Source organism: Scatophagus argus, chromosome 20 (genome assembly GCF_020382885.2).
Source record: "Scatophagus argus isolate fScaArg1 chromosome 20, fScaArg1.pri, whole genome shotgun sequence".
In the NCBI taxonomy this organism is placed as follows: Eukaryota; Metazoa; Chordata; class Actinopteri; family Scatophagidae; genus Scatophagus; species Scatophagus argus.
The window spans coordinates 18,177,888-18,205,634 of record NC_058512.1 but is presented as its reverse complement, the minus strand read 5'-3'; the positions used below and the strand labels follow the sequence as shown (position 1 = coordinate 18,205,634).

The window sequence follows — 27,747 nt, the reverse complement described above, 5'->3', positions numbered from 1 at the left end:
GCTAATATAGCATGGCTGATTCGCCAGAAAGACATTAAATGTAGACTTTAGTTGAGGTTCATCTTCCTTAACTTCTGAACAAGAGCATCACCAAATTTGTTGTGAGATTAAGCTTGACTGATGTTGGACTCGTGTTCATTTTTACCCATTAGCAAACAAACAACAACTAACACCATTTACAAGCAAACCAGTCGCTTTCAGTTATGCTACTAAGACCTTTAGTTAACAACAATACGACTTAGTGACAAATCAACAGCACGCTACAGAAAGCTAAAATATCAATGTGTAGGGTTGATTTAGGTTAATATGAATTTAGTTTCACGTACCATTTGGATGGCTCTGATGATGCCTCATCACAAAGTAAAGTCTAAATTGGCCGACTGCTTTCCTGGATACAGATAGTAGCTTGTGTGATTCCCCAAATGTATTCTGCAGCAAATCCCATGACACCCAAGTTAATGATGTAAGCCTGCTGAAGATCTTATGTGGCAGTTAAAAAAATACAGTGGTCTTAATGTCTTCATCCTCTTTTGTCTCTTAATCTGTCTTTCCTTCTTTTTTTCTCATTGCTCTATCCCCACCTTCCTCACTTATCTACTATATGCTACTGAAGTACTGTCCGGTCTTACATATTAAAGCATTGTCAGCTGTTTGGTCACGTAGGTTCAGACTGTTTAATCCGTCTCAATCTGTCCAGCGTGTTGCTGCTGCTCATTTCTTTCTGCCTGATCGCAGGTTTTTAATATGCCCGCTAAGTCACTGCCGACAAATCAAATCACTTTGACCTGCCTTTGTCTCTTAAGCTTTGTAATCCAGGATTTGAACTCAATCAAGTCACAGAGGAGAAAAGAAAATGGACGTGATGTGACTTTTCAGTATGACCTGAGCCTGACGGGACTAACCTGCTAGGTGTGAACTACCCATCAAACAGAGCTTCTGTTTGAACTTCAAGCCCACAGCTGATCACCAAATACCCCCCCATATGTGTGACCTTGTGCAGAAACCTCAGCTTATTTTGGAGAGAATAAGAAGGAACACACATTTCGTGAAAGTGGAGAGAGTGAGTCGATCAGTCACAGACATCTGTTCATTTTCACCATCTGTTGTCATCTCTGTCCCGGCACTGCAGATTACTTGGATGTTTGTGATGAATCTTGGGAGATTTACGTTCTTTCTCGCCGGTCAAATCGCCCTTCGTTTCGCTCTCATTGCCATCCTTAATCTTACCATCTGTGTGTTCCTTTGTTTGGGAATTCATATTCTGTAAAATAGTACTAACTGCTGGTTGGAGGTGATTTTCGAACGGGATGGTCTTCTGCAAGGTTCTGCTGCTCTACAGCTGTTCTGTCAGTGCAGTCGTTTCTCTTTCCTGCTGTCTTTCCATCTATCTTCACCTCCTTCTACACTTTAGCCATCGTGCTTCAGGCTTCGGCTTATGTGAACTTTGACCTTACGCTGCTCTCTCTCAGCCTGTGTTGGTTTCTTCTTCACTGTGATGTCACGGTTTGTCAGCGTCTTCCTTCCTCTTCCCTGCCCGTTTGTCTGCAGCGATTATCTTCACGCTGATTTCACCTGTTCATTTGGACAGGCAGCTTCAGCTGGGATGGACAGGTGAGGCCATCATCTTGTGTCTCAACCTGGCTGCATCCCTTCGCAGAAAACACAAATGTGCTGATCAGACAGGATTTGGGTCAGAGCTGTCGGTAAGCGAGGGCCGCACCAAGCTAATTAGACATCATACATGTCTCCTGTGTCATCCCGCTACGATGACCACTGCTTCCTATTAAACTGCTGCTATGACAACCAGCTGGAAGTCTGTCTCACTGCTGTGAGCATCAGTCATGGAAGGAAGCACAGCTGTCTGAATATTTCTGTATTCAGAGCACAGAGAAAAATCAGACAGAGAAGTTTTTATCGGCATTAAAAACTGTACAAGACGCACAACAGTGTGTTTGTTGTAAGTAATGTAATGTAGTGCTTTATTCACTCTTACAGCCGGGATAGCACCCTGACTCTACTCACCACCCTGCTCTTCTCATTTTATCTTTTTAACAAATACACTGCTTTCACTCATTGGTTCTTTCTAAACATGTTTTAAATCGTTGCTTAGTCTTTGTCAATTCAGCATTCTGTTGATGTTTCACGTAAAGGGCGGGTCCATTATGTTCTGTGTTTTAAAGGATTTTATATCATTATATACAAGCAGTGATCCCTCTTAAATTTTGGTCAAAGAACTTGTATTTTGACCAAAATTTCAAACTTATATGCTAATATTTTTTGTGTCAAAATGTGATTTTCCCAGTCCCTTCTAAAACATTTTTTACATGACCTGAAAGTTTCTGTATGATGATGTTGCTACTTTATATATATTCAGATGCCTAATAAGCTTGTGACTGAGAGTCGCAGGTCTGTGTTCGTGTTTGCAGCCCTCTCTGTTACAAATGATTTTTAATTAATTATGTTTATATCAACTAACTTTTAACATCAAATGCACATATTCGGGAAACATAATGTTGTCCAGTTACGTGGGGGTGGGGTGGGGTAAAATGAACAAAAGAAACAGGTGGAGCCTGCCTTTAAAGGTGGTTGAGTCAGAAGAGTACAGTCTTGAAGCTGATCAAAAACAGCAAAGTAGAGGCTGTTGGATCTAACTGGTGAATGAAACCTGTATTTGTGTTAAGAAAGAAAAACTTGCAGCAGCACAGTGGTGAATATGGTGCAGTATTACTGAAAAGAGTGTAGTAGAAATGTGCTTTATATTTACTTTACTAAGACAACGGGTAAACATAGATGAGCAGATCAGAAAACAGTTGTTTTTGTGTTTTTCCCCAGTGTTTTGACCTTCATTTCTGCTGTAATCGCTCTGCTCCCTGCTCTCTCTCTCCGTGATGATGAAAAATCAGTTTACCTTAATTTTGTTCCTAAATTGGATTTGACTTGCTTGTCAGTGTTGGGTCAGAAGAGGTTCAGAGAAACAGGACTGGAAGGAGCTGGCTCCTACAGGCTCAAAAATATCTTTGCTAGATGTTTTTAGTGCTGAAGTGAATCTTTTGAGTCTGCCTCTGCTGAAACATGAAGGCAGCAAAGTGCTTCAGTTTGGTTGAAAATGATTTGTTTTCACCATCAATTTTATTGAGACTTTTTGGACTTGTAACACAGAGAAATAGAATTTTCTAGGTTTCTCAGCTGCAAAAAAAACTGAATAAATGGGTTTTCAGAAGACATACAGCACACACATAAAAAGCTTAATTGTAGGACTGTTCATAGTGTATGTTCACCTGAAACCAAAATTGCTCCAAGATGCTAAATCTTACACACTGAACCTTTAAGTTAGTAAGTAAGTGTAAGACTATGTTAAATTGCTGGAGTAAGCCGTTGACAAGGAAATAGATGATTTTTCTGAAGAAATATATTATGCAAGGCACAGTGTTCACATGTCACATGAATTTAATATCAGCAGTGATGCACACAAGACAAAAATATTTCCCTCTCAGGCAAACTAACAGCAATGTTAGCCCTTCACTCTTGAATGTCTGGCTTTACATCCTGTTTACTATTCCATGTCTACAAAGTGAATGATAAGGTGTGTTTCTGTGTGTGTGTGTGTGTGTATGTTTGTGTAATGACTGTCCATGGATGCACTTAATGACAGATAATTGGTGGTTAAGTGCAGGTATAAAGAGGCTGCTAACGAGTTTCTGTTCACACAAAGAGAGTTTAACTCTGTTTGTGCGTAGCTGTAGCTATGTGTGAGTGTAAATGTCCTTCACTGGTTCCTATCATCTCATTTACACACACACATACACACACACACACACACACACGTAGCAGATGTTCATTGAAATGAATGATGGAGCTGATTTCCATTTGAATGTGGAGTGGAAGTTATTATGGTGCAGCTCTCACTAATAGTGTGTGTGTGTGTGTGCTGGGGGGAATCACAACAGCATGCTCTTTTCTTAGTGTTTTAAAATTGTGTTTGTTTTATCAGATTCACTTTTATTATTTGAGTGAACATTTCAGTTCTATGTGTAAATCCAGGTAAGAGTGTGTGCATCCAGATGACTTAGAGTCAGACTTGTTGTGTCTGGTAGAGGTCAGGTGAGTGTTGATGAGTCTCATTACCATATGAATAGTTCCTGTTTTCAGCAGGAAGTAGACTTGTGTCAGCATGGCATCCTGGCTGTCGCCGTTCATATCACAAAGAACAGCCTGGAAACACATGCTTTTGTTAACACATCTCCTCAGATGACCAGGTAATCAGTGAGAAACTCACAGCTCTGCAGAATAAAAATCCAAACAATCAGTGGATTGGACAACTCTGACAAACTGTTGTATCCGTGGCGACAGAGGAGACTGTTTAATATCTGAAATACATTACACATGTACATAATCAGTATTATGAAAATAGATTATTACCTCTTGTGTGATAAGTGAACCCATAGCAACTAGAAAACAAATGATCGCCCATTGCTATTATAATTTTCTGGCCTGTCTACTTTATCCTCATACATACTGAAAAGAAACATTTTATCAAACAGGAATCTCATAGTGTTTATTTAATACACTGCTCTGAGTGACTGATGACCATACTGTTATATGCAACATATGGATAAAGTGGTATAGCATTAAATTTTCTGACATTCATTATTACTCTGTGCTTGCTTTCAGTCTGTATAAATAACAAATTGCATGGCTTGAACACTGTCTCACCCCTCACAACTTTTATTCTGAAGGCATAATCCAGAACCAGGCTAAATCTGGGCATGTATTGCATCATTTCCTGTTTATACAAAATGATAAACAACACTGGTTTGTAAAAACAGTACACTATCACAAACCAGCAAAATATAATATACTGTATACTGTTAGTATGCAGTATGGAATTAGGACACTGAACTTGTATTTTTAAAGTGAAGATGAGGGTTTTCCCATTTACTTCAATGCAGACAGAGTTTTCCCGGTGCCACATCTAATGGATATTAGATGAACTGCACACTTCAGCTCTATGAAGAATAATGATTACATGAGGTGTTAGGGTTAAGGTTAGTTAGGGTTCTGATCTCACGTGTCTGTTGTTTACTGTCTCAGACTAATTCCTGGACACTTGTAGTTGTCTGTGTTGTTTGTGTATCACTGTGTAGTTGTTGGTGTGGTGAAGCTGCGACAGAGTTTAAAGGAAATCATTAGCTCTTAATTAGAGCATTACAGCGGTGATAAAGTTACACCTCCAGATAATGATGTATTGATGGAGACACATGCACACCACACACACCTTCTCTACTAACTTTCTACCTTTCCTCTTTTTCTCCATTTCCATGTCTTTTTCTTCTTTCATACACCACTTACACTGTTTTCTCTTTTCCCAACACCCTGTCTTTTCTCTTTTTTTCTTTTTTTTTACTGCTTACTGGTTTCATCATTCTTTCTGTATCTCTTTCTTTCTTTATGTTCCTACTACAGGACATTTCCGGGTGTGTGTGTGTGTTTGTGTTTGCGGACAGGGAGAATGCTTGTGATCTGCGAGCGCTGACAGCATTGCCGTGGCACTTGGAGCTACACGAGGACCTTCAGGCATTGCCCTCGTCTCTGTTGAGGCTCAGAATGGCTCCTGTCTCACATCTCTGCTCTCACAAGCAGCCTTCACATTTTCTAAGGCAACGTTCAGTGACAACAGAGCTGAAACATGGCAGCCACATCCCCCACCTCCTTCCCTCCTGTTGATGTGGCGAGCCAGGAGACAGTTTACGAGCAGTCACATGAGCTTGCACCTGAACATGTTTGAGTCTGCTGCTCACTTCACATCTCAACAACAGAAACTGCTGTCACTGACTAGACTGAAAGCAGACTAATGATTCAATTAAAACCTTCTGCATTTTTTTAGGTTTATGCTATAAATGTTTTTAAGTTTAAATGAGGTTTAGAGTTTATAGGAACCTTGTTAGGAAATAGTTGTACTAACCTGGATCAACCAGCAACTCAAAACCTCACTTATTAACATGCCATGTCTCATTTGTTTAATCCTTGCAATAACCACAGTGTTAAAATGACCATTCGTGGCTTTATGGGGGTTTGTCTGCCAGACTGTTTCTTGGCTGAGAGCAGTGATTTCCTGGTGTCTCACCACTAGTAAAAAATGTTGTAAAACCTGCCCACAATAAGCTAAATGTGTGAAGACAACAAATGAAAAAAAGACATATTTACAAAAAAAAAAATGCCTCAAATCTGCTGATATTTCATTTAAAAAAACTCAGACATAAATACAAACAACATTACAAACATGCTGAACATGCAAAAGGTTTGCTGAAATATTAACATGCTGAGAATGTTGGGCTACAAATGAAAACATGATTTATGACATCATCCAGTTTCCTCCAATTTCCCTTTTTTATATAGCTTTAAAGCTGCATTAGTTGGTGGCCACATCATTGGCCATTTCCATCCATCCATCCATTTTCTATACCGCTTATCCGTCAGGGTCGCGGGGGAGCTGGAGCCTATCCCAGCTGACTACGGGCGAGAGGCGGGGTTCACCCTGGACTGGTCGCCAGTCAATCGCAGGGCCAACACACAAAGACAGACAACCACACACTCTCACACTCACACCTAGGGGCAATGTAGAGTAGCCAATTAACCTAATGTGCATGTTTTTTGGTATTGTGGGAGGAAGCCGGAGTACCCGGAGAAAACCCACGCAGGCACAGGGAGAACATGCAAACTCCACATAGAAGGGCCCAGACCGGGATTCAAACCTGGAACCCTCTTGCTATGAGGCGACAGTGCTACGTTATTAAGTTGATATGTCAAATGTGTTATACCACCACTTATTCCCGCATCCTGCACACAAGGAGCAACAATAATACTCGTTTGAGTCATCGGCTTGGTTTGGTCCTTAACTCCTGAGAGAAAAAAAAAACAACACTTGGCTTTGTAGCTAATATTTCACTTTATCCATCAGCTAGTCCCTAACTTTGTGCTGTTGGGTACTGGGGGCATAGTGTACAGTAGGTTTATGAGAGCTTTATTTAAAAAAAGAAAAACTGAAGATTGCTGTTTGTTGCAGCTAGAAATAACAGTGATGGGAGCAGTGAAACTGAAGCGATGGGCCATGAGCTCAGAATAATAAACAAAATGCTGCTGAAGCTTTGTGAAGCTGAGGGCAACTACAGAGTCACGTGATAAACCTTACATAACACATTTATACCATACATTTTTAATATATATATGAACTTATTAGGGCAGTCTTAAAGTGTGGAAATGATCTTATTCCACATTAAGCCATTTGTATATATGTTTAGTGAAATTTTGGAAATAGTGATATTTTGATAGACATAACGATATAATAACATGCTTGAATTCTGTTTGAAACCTACTAAAGTTTAAATAATTCTTCACTCTTGAGAAATCAGTGTTTGTTGCACTTTAGTCAGATCAGCAACAGTTGTGCTGAACTTCCATGCTCTGACCTAAATTCCTATAAACTCGTAACAATGAACCAAAAAGCAAACTGCATGGTTATTTTCCTGTAATCTGTCATTTCTGTGTTTCAATAGTTAATTTGCTAGCTAAGGTTCAGATGCAGACTGTGATAGCAACAAATTAGCAACAACCTGCAAATAAATAGAAATTGTCAAATGAGGAGATGAATGTATAATGATCCATGGAGGCTAATGAGATCAGGCACATTCAACTCTTCAGTAATAAGCTGAGGTCTCAGTTTGCAGATGTGTTAATTAGTTAATAATTAACTGAGGTCGCTACAGAAACTTGCTAATGTGAAACACAATCCCGAAGGAAACTAAATGAAGGTGCTGAACACTGACACCAAAAAAAAAAATACTTACAGTAACAACACTGGAACTGATTCAGTGTTTCACTCAGATGCTCCAGCGGGGTGGAAGGTGATCGGGAGCTTCTCCGTTGTTTAAGCATCGTTATGTTCTTTGTATTTCTGCAGTGCCTCCTCAGTTCCTGAACTACCCCACCAACACATACGCCTACGAGTCCACTGACATCGAGTTAGAGTGTGCTGTGACAGGAAACCCGCTGCCGACTGTCCGCTGGATGAAGAATGGAGAGGAAGTCATCCCTAGTGACTACTTCCAGATAGTGGTGAGTCAAAAGAACCCAGAAACTACACAAAAAAGATGTTCTCTACATTTACATCCGAATGGTAAAAAATAACTTTTATCCTTCTGTGGAAAATACCCCTGTGGACAATCTGTGACTAATAATTCCTGCAATACAACAGGAATCCCCCTGAAATCAGTATGTTGAAAATAAGTATACTACAAATACTCAGCAATAAGAGGAGGTGCAGAACTGTTAATAGACACTGTCCACTTAAAAAACCAGCATACCCAATAATGAAAATTCAGTCATGGAATGTTTTGTGATCTAAAAAAACATTTCCATCAGCAACATGAGGTGATAAATAATGACTGCATTTCTATTTTGGGTGAACTGTATCTTTGTAATTGAAAATATGTTTAAAAAACAAACTGTATTAATGAAGAGACTGAACTTCCAGATCTGCAAAGTGAAGTTCATAAAGTGCTTTAAACCTGCATTCTTATGTGTGGCCAGAAGGGGGGCGACTACATTGGTTTCAAAGCTGTAACTGCATGTAAGCTTATGAGGAAATGGGCCTACTTCTCACGTGATTTATAACCTCAGTAAACAGTTTCCTGATATGATCACTTCTGGCTCAGAAAAAAAAGAAAAATTGATAAACCTGTGGCTTGAAAACCATGGTTCACAGACCAACGGATAATGTCAAGTCCACTGTGTATTGTGTTTTTGGATTTTTAAATTCAAATTTCATACAGTGTTGTTCCTATTATGGATGAGATTATGGTCATGATAAGTATTTTTTTAGACACAATAAAATAAAAGAGAGTAAAAGAGTGTTCATAAAACCAAAATACAAAGTCATTCAGATAACCAGTAACAAAAACTATAAACTCATATTCTGCTCTCATTAGTAAAATTATATTAACAGCCTTTTTTAAAACAGGAATTAGAATTAAATACAAAACAAAAACAGCATTTGTTCTTACAAGACAAAGTGAGAGCAGCAGAGTGGTGGGTATAACATAACTCTTTTTGTGCTTTTATTATCTGATAATCTGGATATCACTCATAATTATTCCATAATTCACAATGAAGAGAATGTCCACACATACATTATGTTACTCTCTTAGGCTATTTTGTTTATTTCTTCTTACATATATACAACAGAAGTTGTATATATGTATATTTTATGCCATGTTGTGTGTGTTGGTTTTCCAGGATGGCAGTAACCTGCAGATTTTGGGTTTGGTGAAGTCAGATGAAGGCTTTTATCAATGTGTTGCTGAAAACTCAGCTGGCAGCTCACAGGCCATGGCCCAGCTGCTGCTTCGAGAACCAGGTAGGAACACGTACACAGACACACACACACACACACACACACACACACACACACACGCACACACTTTGCTGTCCCTGTCTTTGCTCATGAATAAACACAGCCTGCTATCATCACATGTTGTCTTCATCTCTGCCATGACCTCATTTCCTCTTTGACTTTGCTGTATTTCCTGTGACATCACTTGATTTCCAACTTCCTGGCATCTGTTTTATTATTTAATTGCTTTAGCTTTTTCTCGCATTGTGAGTTGTGCATATCAATACTTCCCATTTTCATACAGTATGAAACTGAGTTTAGAAACTGGTCTGGGCAAGTCTGTTTGACTCTGGGTGGGCAGGTGTGACTCAGCGGGTCGTCCACTTATGGGAAGGTTGGCAGTTTGGTCCCTGGCTCATCCAGTCTGCATGTTGAAGTATCCTTGAGCAAGACACTGAAAATTGCTCCCGATTCTGCGGCATCATTGTGTGAATGTGTAAATGTGTGTGTGTGCGAATGTTGAAAAAACTTTCTGATGGATAGCTGTTTCTGCCGTGTGTGTGAATGGGTGAATGTGACAGTACTGTAAAAGCTTTGAGTGGTCAGCGCTATATAATTACAGTCCATTTACAATCAGTTTAGTGTGTGACAGACTGAAATCAGCTTCAGTGTTAGGTGATCTTTGATTGTCCATCATATACTGTAGATAAAAACATCTGGTCGCTGTGGCTGCTGCTATGTGAATATGTATCCATAATTCTGTGCAAGTGATGAATTACCGGTTATGTGGTGTAAGTTTAGATAATACTTTGTCCTGACAGGAAAGAGATTTTCTAATATTAATGCTGCTGGTTTTAATACAGACACCAGGCTCAAGTTAAGCAGTTTAATCATAGCAGAGATCAAAGGGATTTAATTAACTATTGATTGTAATGAATATGTTGCAATGAACATGAGCAGTCAGCTCGTTATGAGACCAGTGATCTTGAGAAGGAAATTGCATTCACCAAGAGACGAAAAATTGCCACGTTGCCTCTAATGATTCACAGCCCAGCAATAAACATTTTCTTTGCACAAATCTATTAATTAAAAAGCAAACTTTAAAAAATGTTTGCCAAAATGAGTATTGTGTGCGTTTAATTTTTAGATTTTTAATTCAATTACATGAAAAAGTAGTTATTTACTAACTTTCATTTAGTTAGTTATTTACTAACTAAATGAAAGACATCTGTATATCATACTCATGATTCGTCACCTTCGAAGACAATTGTTGAAAAAGTTTTGGAAGTCACGACACAAGTTAAATTTCCAGCGTGTTTGATTGATAACAACACCCACTCACCTCAACAGTGACCATGAAAAATAAACTAAAAATACAAAAGGCCCTCTCTAGAGCTAGTGTTGAGATTGTCCATTCTGGGCTACTGTAGAAACATGGTGGTTATTATATAGTAATGAAAACATTAATGTTATGAATTATTTATATTGTATTCCAGTTATGCCAATGGATCCCCTAAATTCTACACAGTGGGACTTTAAGTTACATAAGCCAGAATTACATTATGAATTGTGGAGGTTATTATAATGAGTTACCACAGAAATATGCTAGTGTTAGAAAAGGATTGTTTTGTGTTTTGGTTTTATGATTACAGATGACGAGAAATGTAACTTAAAAGTTAAAAGGAAGTCATAAATACATGCTGTGGCGTTCATAATCACTGAAGTCGGAAGAAAAAGAAAAAAAAGGTCTTTTATGTGAATTCATTCATAAATATCTAACTCAGGTGATACTCAGGTTGCTCTTGTGTGTACCACTCCCAGCACAGCCACATGCCTCCATATTTTAATGACATCACAAAATATCTGATGAATCCACCGGAGTTAATACTTGACCGCAGAGACAGAGGAATGATTTCTCAGAGACTTTCCCATGAGGACGTGTCCTCTTCTGATGCACAGTTTCTGTTTCGGTCAGACTGAGTCACAACCGAGAGAAGAGCAGGAATTGACTGATTTTGACAAAATTGTTGTTTACTGTTGTCGTTTGTGTCTGGGTTAAGATGAAGTTAGGCATGTGGTCTGACAGCAGTTCCTACCATCTGATATGCACACAAACACACAGATTTGAAGACATAACAGCTCAACCAGTTTGCAGAACATCTGAGTCAATCATTCTGTGTGTGTGTGTGCGTGTGTGTTTGTGCTAGAGACACAGAGTGAGAGTGGATAAAATTGAGTACAGTTGATTGTTTCCCAAAGGATGGTGTTGTAGCACCGGAGGTGAAGCATGCGCGTGAAGGCGAGTTGAGTGTGATTTTTCTTCCCCTTGTTTTTATCACTTCTCTTTCCTTTGTAAAGTCAGTCTTTTAAACCCATCTCAGAATTCAAACATGAAACAAACAAAACAAACAAAGGTGCATATGGGGGAAACAGTGCGGTTATACTCACAATGCATAATATTGGAGTGGTCCTGTGAATCATTAAGCACAGCACAGTGAATACCTGATACATAAGTTATTTACTGAGCCAGCACGCATACTTCTTTACCAAATGACTAGCTTTTTTGATGACTGTGACACTGCCTGACTAAAAAAAATAACTGACCAACTACCAAACACACTGGACAACCAACAAACCAATTAGCTATAACCAACTAAATGACTAACTGATATACTAATTAGCCAACAGTCTCTTGCTAACTGACTAGCTAGTTGCTAACTTAGATAGCTAGCCAATCATAGGCTGTTACCCACGTAAATAATAATCACTAGCTCACTGACTGGCTGAAAAAAAGTAGCTTATTGACTGAAAAGCTGGTTAAAAAACAAACAACAGAAGAAAAACAACTATACTACCTAACTGACTCACTCACCAATTTATTAACAAAGCAACTGAAGAGATCATAGGCTATTAAGAAACAAACTATATCACTAACTGATGGATTAACTATTTTTAAAGCTGCACAACTAGTCTTTTTCTGCTATCTGAGGGAAGCAATAAGACTGGAACAGATGTGAAGGAACTATGTTGTCAGATGGGAGAGTTATCAGAGTTGTCACCTGTAGGCCACATGCACGATCATGAGAGAGCTTTTGATGTGACTTGGCACTATATAAATAAAAACTGACTTGACTTGATGAGGCTACATCTTTATTCAACCTGGCCTTTCTTTCTTTCTTTCTTTCTTTGTCTCTGCTTTAATCACTGTTCAGTATGTTCCATCTCCCCTGAGCCAGCAGCACAGATGGCAACACACACACACACACACACACACACACACACACACACACACACACACACCTCCCCTGCTCACACTCAGACACCCACACACGCAGACACACAAACAGGCACACAGACTTTAAGAGGGTCAGATGGTTGGTGTTATCACTTGGTTACTATCGCCACGGGAACTGAGTACCCCAGCAGGCTGACAGCGGCCAATCAGACATTCCCATGAGAAATCACGGCAGGTGTGTGAGTGTGTGGGTGCGTGTGGGATTGCCAGCATACCACCTTATTACCCCTGACGATGCCAAGCCTCTTGATCCTTGAAGTGACTCTTCACACAGACACAGACACACAGACACACACACACAACATACAATGGTTTTGTTCTCTCACTTATGTACTTAAAACCTCTACAACATCATTTACACAAATACATCTTTCACTCAGATATACCAGATCACACACACACACAGCTGAGTAGTTTCATTAATGTAGAACATATGCAGGTGATGATGTTATTTGACACCACACACATATCTTACATTTCTTTCTTTCTTTTTTCTTCCTTGGTGCTAGTCACATAATCCCTCAGCGGCTTCCCACTCACACAGTGAGCATCCATTCATTCATTCATTTGATTTAGTTATGTACAAAACATCCATCTGGTCGCCAGCCAATCGCAGGGCCCACACACAATCACACACTCACTCACAGCTAGGGGCAATGTAGAGTATCCAATTAACCTAATGTGCATGTTTTTGGTATTGTGGGAGGAAGCCGGAGTACCCGGAGAAAACCCACGCAGGCACAGGTAGAACATGCAAATTCCACATAGAAGGGCCCAGACCGGGATTCGAACCTGGAACCCTCTTGCTATGAGGCGACAGTGCTAACCACTGCACTAAATGGCTTGGGTGGAAAACAATGATGCATCCTATTGCCTAGTTAGCTAACAGTTAGTTGTGAGGTGGTTCTTGACAGACTGGAGCTAAGAGTGTCGTCAAACATAGATGAGCACTAAAGACCAGCTAGATATCTGTGTCACAGTAACTTAAAGCTGCGTTCATAAAATTTTTGGTCACACGGGGGCAGCAGAGGAAGCTGAAAACCCAACACTATCACACACACTATCACACCACTGGTGTAGTGTTGTGTCAGTGCTACCATGTATTTCTTCAACATGATAAATTTTAAGCTAACTGTTCCTGGCAAAGGCTCTAACAGCATCTATGATGACAGTAGAGTACAGACCGTCCAGATACATCAGTCACTGCCAACTGGAGGGGGAACCAAATCCTCCAAACAGAAATATCCCTGTGGGGAAACTGACAGGCATTTCTATTCATGTTATTTTGCTTTTCTTGTGCGGAATCTCTGTTTTTCTCTTTGGCTAACGAAACTATTTCCCAAACTGTTTTTTTTTATGCAGTTGTTTTATGATTTAACTTTCAACAAAAATTGTGTTGCTGGAGAGCTAGAGAGGTTGATGCTGTGTGTATTTGGTTTGTGTGTGTTCTTGTATTCGTACATGAGTGAGAGACACTACTCCCCATTTCTCGCTTTCTGTTTTACAGTCTCCTCAGTCCTCTCTTGCCCACTCTGCAGTGCGGTCTCGGTTAAATCCTGGTCTGGATCCAGTGCGAGAGCTGGATCAGGATTTAAGCCTCAGACCACCGATCTGATGTTTGTTTTTAGACTCATCCATTGTTCCTCTCCTGAACCCTGTCTCTTTCATCTGTTCATCTTTCTCTCTTCCTCCCATTAGTTCCCATTTTATGCTTTCATCTTCCTTCTTGTTTCTCTCAGAATCACAGCTGATTGACTATCATTTCACCCCTCCATCCCATCCTTCCCCTCCTTTTATCTCTTTTTTCTTTCATCTCTCAGAAAATAACCTAGGCTGACCAAAATGTGGGGAAATGATATGACCTTGAATATTTATTCACACACAAACCTCTTCAGTGTGATTGCTCTTAAATTATTGCATGTTCTCACAAATTCTTAATGAGTTCAGTTTCAAACATAGTATGTCTCTCTCTTTCTCTCTCTCGCTCTCTCTGTGCACATGTGCAGGTGTGTGTGTGTGTGTGTGTGTAAAGCACTGAATTGCAAATGTATGTATAAGGTGTTATTACTGCTTGAAGGTCAGGACACACATCACACACTGTTTGAAGGCATCTATCTATCTATCTATCTATCTATCTGTCTATCTATCTATCTATCTATCTATCTATCTATCTATCTATCTATCTGTCTATCTATCTATCTATCTATCTATCTATCTATCTATCTGTCTGTCTGTCTGTCTGTCTGTCTGTCTGTCTGTTCTTGACCTGTACTCTCTGACACCTTTTCCATCATTCCCTCCTTCTATCCATGTCCCCCTTCGTTCATTCTTCCTTCATTGTTCAGGACTTTGGTTGTTTGATTGTCTCTTCTTTTCTTGTTCTAATTGCTTCCATTGCTTTTTAATTGTGTCCATCTTTCCTGCCGTCTGTCCTTATTTGGATTTTCTTTCTTCCTCCGTCTTTGAGCGTCTCAACATTTTGGTGTAATTTGCAGCAGCTTGTCAGCGGCTGTCTTTTCACTGAATATGATGAGGTCTTCATTGGACCTCACAGAGAGTTCTGTCCTTTGCTGTCAGTCCTGGAAGAGAAACGCTCTCCTGTGTTCTTACTCTTTGGAATGCTGTCCTCACTTGTCCTGTTTTAATTTGATTCATCTCTGGCGTCGACCTGTCGTGTTGTTTTACCATTTTGTTGTGTGATTGAACAGTGTTGTGATGATTTGACAGAGTTATGATGAAACTGAAATTGAAATTGGTTTGTTGCATGTGTAGTTGGTAATACTTTTTAGACCTGATATGTTTTGGTTAATAACGTTTCCATCTTAACTAACAGAAGAACTTTGCCTTGCACTTGATTGATGGCCATTTCTGTCATCTTTTTAAGAGAATATTAACTACACATGAAAGCAGTCAAATGATTTTGACACAAATAACTCTAGATCTTTGCTACATTATTGGTGGGGCAAAGGAAATTTAAGGTTAAGTTGTCACAGGTAGTCTCCCCTGGCCTTTCTCTCTGCTCACCCGCCTCCATGTTCTCATTTTCAGCAGCAGCTGGACAACCTTGTTGAGGCAGTTTGACAATAAATTGATTTAAATCTGTTAAAAAGAAGTGTGTTGCGAGCTAAGTGAACCTCGCCAGGTGATTTCAGTCCACTGAAAGCTGCATGTGCCCCAAATTCACTGAAAAATACAATAATAAATGCGTGGTTAAGGTTATGGAATAAATGTGGTCATGGTTAGATACCAAGACACCACCAACGGTTGGTTCTGGCCGGTCTGTAACTCTTAACCAGTGTCATCCCATTTCCTCTTTTCCTCTCATCATTATCATCATTATCCCTACAGGCTTTGTCCCTTGAATATAAACAGATGCTGCTTTAGGGCATTTGCTGAAAAGACTGATGCTGTCATTTTTCTTAGGAGGACAGTCCCAAGGTTGCCATAGCAATTGAATGCTATTGGATCCAATCAGCCACAAAATGGGAGAAATAGCAGTCGAATAAAGGAAATTAGAGAATGTTTTGTTTGCCAAAGGTCCCATAATGTCTTGGTGGAGTTGTTCCCTTTCATCCTCTCTGGAAATTACACCCTTGTGACAGTGCAGACACACAAGTAAGCGTGTGTGGAACTACGTGTGTGTCCTCGGTTTGTTTTTGACATATATCTCACAGGTGTCACTGGCAGACAGTGATCTCTAAACAACTGGCATTTTCCTCTCAAAATGAGAGGTTGATGTTTCTTACATTTTCCCATCATGTAGAGCTTCTCACAGTTGTAACAACGCCTCTTGTTGTTGTTATTGGTGTTGTTGTTGTGACGGTATGTGTTGTGTTCGTTTTCTTTCAGTGTTTCATCTCAGTCCTGAGAGAGACCAAACTGGGTCACCGTGTGTGTCAGTCAGACTCAGTCCAGTCTGTGTACTTTGTTCTGCAGTACTTGCTTCTATTCTTTCTTCTTTATCTCTCTTTTTTTTCCTGTTCTTTACACTACCTCACTCTCTCTGGAACGCTGCATGCGAACCATCAGCTGTCCCAACGACGGCTGCAGTGTGGTGTCTTTTTGGAGACTTTAAAAAATAAATTTGCAATGATAAATCTAAATGTGAGCACTGTCGCCTCATAGCAAGAGGGCTCCAGGTTCGAATCTCGGTCTGGGCCCTTCTATGTGGAGTTTGCATGTTCTCCCTGTGCCTGCGTGGGTTTTCTCCGGGTACAATCCCAAAAACATGCACATTAGGTTAATTGGCTACTCTAAATTGCCCCTAGGTGTGAGTGTGAGAGTGTGTGGTTGTCTGTCTTTGTGTGGCCCTGCAATTGACTGGCGACCAGTCCAGGGTGAACCCCGCCTCTCGCCCGTAGTCAGCTGGGATAGGCTCCAGCTCTAAGCGGTATAGAAATCTAAATGTCTTCTGTTATGTCCATGATCTCTTTCCCCTTTTGAAAACGTTATTAACATTACAGTAAGAATGCGACAAGCGACAACCCTACAGCGCACCACACAGGTCAGAGAACACTGTCATATAGGATTCATTTCTATTCAAACCCTGGATCACTCCTCACATGAAACAGTGTGAAAGAGAAGCATAAAGCTTTCTGTATGACAACGAACTTTTCACCACAGAATTTAAGCTCATTGTAACATTACACATGAGACGCCACAAACAAACAAAAACACACATATATTCACAAAATAATATTGATGATAACAAGAGAGGAAAAAAACAAAGAGCTTGAACAACATTATACAGTGACTAAATATTTTCATGGGATTTTGTAAATCAAAAGTAAGTCAATATAATATATACATATATGCTTTTAATAGGCACATACATAAAGGCAATACATTAGTACTGTAGCATCAATATTGCAATCAAAAGTCTATAATTACCTAGTTTAAAAATACATTATAAAGTCCTCTTATACCTCTTACACTTCTCATAATAATCTCACCATTCTTCAAGCATGTATAAACCCTGTATTATTCAGAACGACCTTTAATCGAGTAAATGATGGTAAATTATTCCACTGAAATGCCACCTTTTACAGGGCAGTTTTCCACTCCACTTGTCCAGCTCTGTAAACACACTTCATCTCACTAAAGCTTGTTCCTGAGCAAAGACAGTTTAGCTGCTTGAGAACACATATTGCCCAGAACAACAACAAAAGACTGAATACCAGCACATATTCTCTCAATCTCCTGTCTGAATGAACGGTTCAGAGCCTTGCTCTTTGATAACGATCAGTCTTGGAAGTTAAGCATGTTTCCTGAATGTTTCTATAAACACTCTTAAATGGTATTTGGTAGAGCACCTACCACGTACCAAGGCCTTACTGCAGCAGATCACATTTAACCTAAAATGAAGCTATGGTGGGTTCTGGTTTCTACAATAATATCATTTCAGTCTAAAGTTACTTTAGCTTTTTCTTTTTTGGAGAAACCCAATATTAATTTAAGACAGTTTGTATCATATCAGCCTCAAGTTGCTTTTGGGGAACGAGGCCCCAGACTAGATGTGCAGGTCGATTCTGAACCAGCTGAGGTTTCTGATTGTTTTCAGCTGAAATGGACCACATCACACGGCAGTAGCCAGATGTTTCAGATCCAAATAGTTTACAGCCTGCTGCACCTTTTAATAGCAGCAGTGACCATTTTAGTTGGAATTTTGTCTATATTACTACATCAAGGAATTTTCTGACATGATACACATATTAAAGACTCATTATGACTTTCACTTATTGAGAATGTCATTATCTACCACTCCTTACCTGAGAATGACCTTTTTTGTTCTTAAACTTTGATATCAAACTGTACATTCATGGGCACACTGCAAACTTAAACCTCTGATAGCTAATTCAGCATAATTGTAATGGCTACAATATGCCAAAATATGAACAATTCATCAACCTGGATCTATATTTGTGGAACACTCTCCTCTTATCAATATAAAGAATAGATCAAAGTAGAGTAGATTTGGATCAGCTGAGAGGAGAACATAGAAGAGTAGATATGGAGTGTTTGGGAGGCACAGATGTCTCAGTTTTGTCTAAATGGGACCAGCAGTATCAGACCCTGAACCCCCTTGTATGCTGTAAAAAAGAAAGGATGATGAAAGACAAATGAATTGTGCATCTTCATGAGCTCCTCCTCTCCTGATATATGTAGCATTTCCTTTTTACCTCGTCATCCCTTTATTCTTTTCCTACTCTCTTCTTTTGTTCCAATGGAAGTCAGGTAACATCTGCAGAAAGAAAGAAAGAAAAAAAAAAACAGAGTGATAGTCATCCAGATAATTTTCAAGCTGCTGGACTAGAAGAGGTAGAAGGGGAATCGGGATCAGGATGGATGGAGAGACGGAGAGAGAGAGAGAGAGAGAGAGAGAGAGAGAGGTGGGAGGAAGAGGAGGAGGAAGAGAGAACAATAAAAGAGGATAAGAGATAAAAATGAAATCAACCAACACAATTCCTGTGCAGGCAGAAAGAGAAATGATAGAGGGACGATATGGATGGATGGAGTGAGAGGAAGAGAAAAGAGAAAGTAAGAGACGGGAGGGTCAAGCGAAGGGCAGGGCGAGTAAGAGAAAGAGGAGGAAGTGTGTCAGCCATGACAGATTTGTATTCCACAGTGAGCGTCTGACCTTAGCAAACCCATCACACACACGCACACACACACACACACACACACACACACACACACACACCTTATCTCTCACACACAGAGAAATGCTTTTACTCCATCACCTCCACTCTCTCTCTCTCTCTCTCTCTCTCTCTCTCTCTGTGCACGCACACACACACACACACACACATACACACACTTTACTATATCCCCACTCTCCAACAGGAGTGGAGTGTGTGTAGGGGGGTGGGGGTGTGGGAGTCTCCGTCTGTTGCCATGGTGACCATAGCCTCCTCTCCCATCTTCTATCTTGGACCACATGAGTGTGTGCATGTGTGTGTGTGTGTGTGTGTGTGTGCGTACGTGTGTGTTTGTGTGACAGGTAAAGATACATATTAAGTGTTTGCTTGAGAGCAAAAAAAATGAAGACCGGTGTGTGTTTGTGTGTCTGTTTTGACCATTTGACCACTGCTAAAACACACACACACACACACACACACGCCCTATTTATGCAGTGGATTTTGTATATGATAACATCACTCATCTCACTTTTATAGAATCTCTAATATAAGGCCACAAATAGTCGTTTCTCTGGTTTGTACACTCTGATAGATTTGTGTCCAACCTAAGTATTTGTTTGTATTTGTCTTCTTTTGTGTGTGAATTCAGTTAAATGTCCAGACTGATCGATAAGTCTGCTATGATACTGCATTCATGTTCAGTGCTTTAGTGGAAAAATGACTTCTATTCAGGGAGTTTTTCTATCTTAGGCAGTGTGACCATATTTATAAGGAGCGTATAAACAAGTAAAATATACTTTATAACCCATTGAAATCCACTATAATGAAGTTGTTTATTGATTTATTTGGCAACAACTGTTTTCTCCTGCAATATGAATCATTTCTAACCAGTTTATAAATAATTAATCATACAATATAACATAGTACCTACGCTGATTTGTCATCAGCTGCATGATGATTGTAGCTTTTAGCTCTGTTTTTGGTCTTCACCAGTCCCTGACAAAAAAATTCTGGCTCTTTAGCTGCTAAATGCTCAACTCTGTTCACCAGCCAGTCACTAGCTTTGTAGAAGGAAATGTACCATGGGGCTGGTTAAAGAGTTTTTGATAAATTCAGCTGGCTGGAAGTGTCACTGATAAACGTAGTGTGACTGAACTAACAGTAAATTTGTGCAGTAATAGTAAGCTGAAGGAAACACTTCTTGGTGCTGAAAGTAATAAGGTGATAATTCTCTTTACTACAAATGACCTCTTTGATATTACCAGATATTATTGAGCAGCTCAAAGTATATAAATGCATATAAATGTTAATTACCTTTCAAAATACACAGTAAGTGAGTCTTCTGCAATATTAGGTCAAAATAATCCGGCAAAAGATGTTGTTACAGGTCAGTCCATCAGTGCCTGGATGAAATTTATTGTTAGACAATATTATTAGACAAAATGTTCCTCTGCAAAAGTTTGCTTTCCATTTTGTTCTCTTCCTTTTTATTTTCCACCTCCCTATAGTGTCAGGTTTCTCTTTATTTTTTTCCACCTTCATCTACTTCCTTCCTTAATCTTCTGTGTTTCCTTTTCCTCTCTGGCCATCTCTCCTCACCTCCCTCTGCTCTCTTTTTCACCTCCCAGTTCTCCTACCTCTTGCCCTTCACATATCTTTCCTGCTTTTCCCTCTCTTCATATCCCTCTCCCTCCTGTTGTTAGTGACAGACAAGTGTTGGTCTTACTTTCTCCCTCGCCTCCAAGACAACAAAACAAATCAAGACACAGCAGCCATCTGTCTGCTGTGTGTCATTTCAATCCACAGTGAGCGGCGACCTAGCGACGCCCAGAAATGTCTTCAAAGCACCTGGAGAGTACGGATTTAATGAAATTCAGCTCAATAACACCTGTTTGATATGGAGAGAGTGAGAGTGGCAGACACAGAGTTGTAGCAGCCTTTGAGATTCAGATTAAGTGTATATATAGAATAGAATAGATTATATCCAATATGAAACACTGTGTTTCAAACCCAATAGGATTTCATTCAGCTGTGATTAGAATTGAATTATTTTCCTGTTATTGTTGTTAAGAAAAGTGTCACTGAACTAAATCAGAATCAGAAAAAAAAAATCAGCAAATGTCAGACAAGGATATACTGGATAATGTTTTCATCACTTCCTAAAGAGGACAAAATACCACTTGCTGGGTATTGTTGACCTGACCTATTGTTAACGTGCAGTTACAGTTACAGACTCTCTCCACCATTTGTGTATCAGTAACATGATATCAGTATTTACTGTAATTATCAGGACATTGATTGCATGGAGGTGCAGTGGTTAGCCTGCATGCTCTCCCCCTCCTGTCTGCATGGGTTCCCCCTGTGTGCTCCAGATTCCTGCCACATTCCAAAGATGTGCGGGTTTATCGGCAGCTCTAAATAGCAAATAGATAAACGGTGATAGATAATGAATGGTTTGATTGTATATTGCAGCACTCCATACCTATATGAACAAAAGTGTTTCAGCATCATTATATGTGGGGCACATAGTAATTTGCAACATGTCTTGGACTTTGGTGGACAAGAGACACCCCCCATCCTGTTGTTTATTTTGTCTGCGTTGTTATTGTTATCACTGTTAAGTTGATGTGTCTATTTGAACTTACAACTACAGTAAAGTTGAGTTATGGGGCAGCTTGCTCACATCCCCTCAGTGTACCTGAGTGTACCTACGACATGCAGACACATTCGGAGTGTTTCTGTGGGAATTTTTGCCCATTCATGCAGTAGAGCATTTGTGAGGTCAGACACTGATGATGGCTCACAGTCTCCAGTTCATCCCAAAGGTGTTGGATGGGGTTGAGGTCAGGGCTCTCGGGCAGAATAGAACAAGAAACTTCACTACAATGTGATAAAACTATGATAAATATGATAAAAAGGTGTGCTTTTCTCTACGGTTAAGGGAACCTGCCCACTATGAATTAGATTTAATAGATTTTTGGTTTTTTCAACTCCCAACTTTTCCTATTAATCAGTTTTCCACATCACTCACAATCAATCTGCATAAAAACACACAAAGAAGAGGGGAAGAGATGGAAAATAAGAGGAAAATATTTATCTTCTCTCCTCTCATAGTCCTGATGTTTCTGCAGTGTCGGCCTCTATTGATCGGAGAAAGTGGAGGGTCATTCATATAGCCTGTGTGTATGCGTGTGTGTATGTGTGTGTGTGTGTCCTTGCCTATCGATTGGCTAGAGGTTGGAGGTTTGTACCTCACCACCTACGCCTACATGTGTCACCTTGCTGTGTGTGTGTGTGTGTGTGTGTGTGTGTGTGTGCACGTGTCAGTGTGTGTTTATATGGGTATGTGTTGTCACTTCCAACATTGATCCCCTTTGTGATGAAACACCTTCCCATCAGCCCCTTCATCATCACCCAGCAGGAGGAGGAAGAAAGAGGAAGTGTGTGCGCGTAGGGCTGACACCACATTTGTATGTCTGTACATCCTCTTCACTTATTGAATGACTCCTACTGTTCAAAGAAAGCAGAGCTCCATGAAATGTGTGGGGTTTAAAGAAACACTATACAATCTGCAAATTTAGTTTAGGGTGTTAATGCTCCACGGAAATCCCACTAAACACTTTTAATGCTGATGTACATAGGGTCATGGTCATGGAACAATAGTCATTATATGTATATGTATGTATATTTATATGAGTAGCTTTCTGTCACTCTGGAAGTCCATTCACAGCCAATATTCATTTATACAGGACAGTGCATAATACAGGGTGAGTAATCCTTGGACGGCTGCAGCTCAGTAGATAATTCCTGGATGGCTGCACTTTGTATTCATTCAGACAGGGAAGGGGATCATTCCAGGATAACTACTATGTAGCTAGTTCTCTTTTGTACAGGGCAGTGGATAATTTCCGCTGAGCTCCAGCTTGTGATCTTTTATACATAATTTCTGGATAACTACAGCTGACTGCTTATTTATTCATGCTTTCATACACACAATAGATAATTCCTTGATGACTGCAGCTCATTCTCATTTATAGAGGGCAATGGATAATTCCTGGATATCAGCAGCTCCTGCTCTTTTACAAGCTAATTCATAGTGGCCCACAGGGACAGAAATGGAAGCATTACAGTTGGTGGCATTGCAAATGTTTGTTTATTTGTGTGCCCAAAGACCTAATTAGTGTTGCTATAACATACCAGGAAATCACAGTGCTCCCAAAGTAGGTACTCACTGTATGTTAATATATACAATAGAATATATATAAGTGTAGTTTTATGATTCAAAATCCAACACAGAATATGGAGCAGTCTCTGAGTCACGAGGAAAATGTTTCTGCAAAAGTTGAACAAATCAACCGAAGACTCTCTACTTATGTTTCATTTTCATCCTGTGGTGTCAGCCTGTGATTTTACGGTACAAATTATTCAAAACATGAGGTATTAAAGTGAAGAGTGAGATAAGACTGAAGGCTTCACATCTAAAGCAGTCTGATGCAAAAAACATGAGAGGAAGTGAGATAAAGGTCGGGAAAACAGGTGTCATATAGTGGTTACACTCTGGGATGTCAGGCAGCAAAAATCTTTCGCATGAATTTTTTTTTAATTAGCACCCCCCAGCCCCCTCCCCCTCAGTGCTCCCCTGATTAGGGAACCCTAATGACCTTGAGCCCAACCTTTACATTTTTACCTTCACTTTGGGTGAGGCTTCATGAACAGCACACAGTGACCAGAAATATAGCAGCATTGATCCTGGCATTAGTGTTGCTGTGATCAGGCTCACTTAGGCCTTAGTTGACCTGTAGGGAGAGTGACCATGTTGAATCATGTCGCGGGGCTGCCTGGGGTAATGCACGTCCCTCTCGTTTCCCCCTTGCCATTTCATTCAAATTCATAAAATTTCACCTCTGACCTTCATTGCGGGTGACCTTTCAGTGAGATGGTAGCAGTATGTGATGTGACCGGAAAGTGACCCATGATAGGTGCTGCCTGCCTGCCCTGATCCGGGATCATTATATGATGGCACCTCGCCATCTCCGTGTAAAGAAACATTTTCCTTGTCATGGCCTCAGCAAAATAAATACGTGAAATGTATGAATATTTTTGAAAAATGGTATCTGGTAAGAAAGATCTTTAACCCTGTAAAAATAATGATGCTGGGCTTTTTAAATACAATGTGTCTGTGTTGTGATATGTCTAATGTTAATGGAAGTTCTGATGCCACGTACATTTTGGAATAAACAAAAGTTCTGCCTTCACTTCTTCCAGTCATGTGGCATTCGTGTCCCTCACATCTTGCATCCCACCTAAAACACTTTGTTCTGATTAGGTTAAATATGGTAAATAAGTCGAAACCTGTCTAGTACTTCAATTTACTGTTTTTAGTATTAAATCAAGACCACCACCTTTCAGCTGCATTGTGAATATTCAGCAGATTTGTTCAGTCGAAATATTTTCTGACTGTGCATTTGCATTCATTAAGAATATTTCCTCAATATGTTGACCCAAACCTTACCCAGGGTGCATTATGGTTATCTTGAAATATATTTGAATTGCAAATTAGCTGTATATAGTTATCATTTAGAGGAGGAATTTGTCTCACTTATCTAATCTTTGGTGGTCAGGATTTTTTAATGGTTCCTCACTGGCCGTAGCCAGAGTAATTATGTTCACATGTTGTTTGTCCAAACATCAAATTGTATATATACATAGAGGATTTACCAACAGTGTTCAAACATCACTGTGGCTTCACAAAATACTCAAGAAATCATACGTTAAATTACAATAAATTTCATCAAATATGTAATAGGATAAAATAATGAAATTATGACATTTTATATCCAAAAGGTCAAAGGTCAACTTCATTGTGACATCATAATGCTTTCCATCCATCATTCAACAGCATAACTCAGGAACAGAAGGGCAGATTGGGACCATATTTCACATGTGGTCAGATATTGAACTGGTTATACTAATCTCAGGTGTCCACCTTGAAACTGTCCTGACTGTACAGATCTTCTGTGCTGCTGGGTTGAGCATGTGTGTGAAGCGTCCACATTTTAGAATTTCTAGCTTCTTTGCAGCAACATCTGTATTTGAAGCACTGAAGTCCACCACACGCTCACTGGTTATAATAACACTGAGCTTCAGGTGATTGTCGTCGCGCCATGTGATGAAGCTCCCTGTTAGTCTCCTGTACTCCTTTGTAAAGATAGTCTCTAAGCGAAGATTTCATTTCACCTACACCGATTAGCTTTTATTAAATTCCTTTCAAATCCGCACCACATATATTATAAGAGTCGGGATAGACATGGATATAAAGAGTTGTGTAACAGTGAGGCAACAGTTCTGTTTTTGTCGTTGTTGTGGTTGTTACTTTCCATCAACCTGACTTCACTGAAGTCTGTTATTTTTGACCTTAGGAGCGTATGTTGTGACGAACATCAGCACAGGTGTGATTTAAGTTAACTATCGTGGTGGTGAGCTGCTCTCATAGCTGGGCTTATTACTGAGAATTACTGATTATTACAGGCTCATCAGGCTGTTAGGTCAGCTCTCTCAGGTCGCTTCAGTGTGTTTTGGGGTTTTTTGGTACCAGTGACAGTTTTAAAGTTCAGTGTGTGACCTGCGTCTCCTGCTTTCTCAGTAATAACGTTGGGGCAACAGCACTACAGAAAGACACCTAGAATTACCGCACTGTAACACAGAGCTTTTACTGAAAATTACATACACACATACACACACTCACACACAGCCTTCGCAGTGTGTAACCATCAGTGCACCAACACCCGAAGCGCACACGCGGCTTTCAGGGTAAATTAATGTATACACACACACACTCAGCTTTCACAGTAAATTACTGCAAACACAGACACACATGTCATGAGCAGCTTTAAAACTAAAGACACAAACAGAGCTTTCACAACAAATGAGAAAACTGTGCCTCACAGAGCCTGTGGGAGAGACTGTTTTCTTTCTTTTTCTTCTGAATCAGAGAGGATGGATATCAGGTTCATCGTTGTTTCTGTGCATCCAGTCCAAAGGTGGAAGCCTAGCTCCATCAGGTCCAGTCAGTTTTATTTATATAACCTAGAATCACAATTTGCCTCAAGGGGATTTTCAATCTGTACAACATCCTCTGTCCTTAGACCTTTGATACAGATAAGGAAAAACTCACCACAGAACAAGAACTTTTAACTGGGAAAAAAGGGGGAAGAAACATCAGGATGTAAACCAATAGAGGAACTCTAAAGCTGTCTGTTTTATATGTTGGTTTTTGGTGATGTGCTGACATAATATGAAAATGACAGTTTGCAAACTAGCAAAATTATCACTGAGCTTCAAAATGCAGTATAAAGCCTGGAAATGTGTTCAGCTTAGCTTAGCATAAAGTTAGGAGGAAATAGTGCATGGAATAATACACCTTTGGCGCTTTGTGTCTGTTTTTGTGGGCAAAAATGGAGCTTTATGACAAATAAGACAACTAAGATCAGGCTTTGATACGCACACAATACAGTACTTGTTAAGGGATGCGTTCATTGTTGGTTTGGATTTAATGTTTGTAAAAAGCTGAAGGAAGAAAGTGAAAATATACAAAATATAAGTGGCAGAAGAAGATGCTAACTAATGGTGTTCCATTTGACCTTTATGCTTTTTCCCTGTGTGCCTATGTGCTTTTACACAACATTCATCCATTAAAGTTAGTTTCCACCTTCAGGTCAGTTAGGCACACACACACACACACACACACACACACTCAAGATATAAGAGATTTTACTCAGTCACCTACAATGGTGGAGATTTTTAGAAATAAATATCCATTTTAGAGCAACTTAAAACTGCAGGGCTCAGAGGTGTGTGTGTGTCTGTGTGTGTGTGTGTAGTACAGACGTTTTTAACGGCAGCTGGCTGAAATGAGCCCTGAAATTGAGTGCAGAGAGAGAGTGAGAGAGAGGCAGAGTGAATGTGAAGCACAGTGAAGCTAAAGCAGCGAGCTACCTCGGCAGTCTTCTTCTGCATAAGCAGAGGTTAAAAAGAGAAACAGGGTGATGCAGAGAGAGATATGGAGAATTTTTATAACAAAATGATAAGAAGAGGGGATCTCTGTTCCACATATCAGGCATAGTAGAAGTTCTCCATTATATATTTACACTACTAATAGTAATAAATAATATGTATACCAATGGACCCAGCTGTTTATCATATTTCCAAAACTATTAGGATCACACTGACTTGGAGAAAGTAGTGAAGTTTTAACATTGCATGTTTTTTGTTTTTTGTTTTTTTTTACATACCTGCTCTGTTTGTGATGGTTGGTGGTTGATGTGGACCGGATGTTTAATCACACCATTCATCATAGATATTATATAAATATAACTGTAAAATGACTAACCAATGTCTGACAGATAAAGACATACAGACAGGGTTTA

At 39.7% G+C, this 27,747-nt stretch overlaps 1 protein-coding gene across 2 annotated transcripts in view; it reads left to right on the top strand.

Annotated features, from left to right (window-relative positions):
- The window catches only part of dcc (DCC netrin 1 receptor), a 204,102-nt gene that overhangs the window by 82,546 nt on the left and 93,809 nt on the right, over nucleotides 1-27,747 (top strand). For both annotated transcript variants that reach the window (XM_046375461.1, XM_046375460.1), the window contains exons 6-7: nucleotides 7,958-8,112; nucleotides 9,292-9,412. In XM_046375461.1, coding sequence (XP_046231417.1) covers nucleotides 7,958-8,112; nucleotides 9,292-9,412 — 276 coding nt within the window. The remainder of the gene's footprint in view (nucleotides 1-7,957; nucleotides 8,113-9,291; nucleotides 9,413-27,747) is intronic.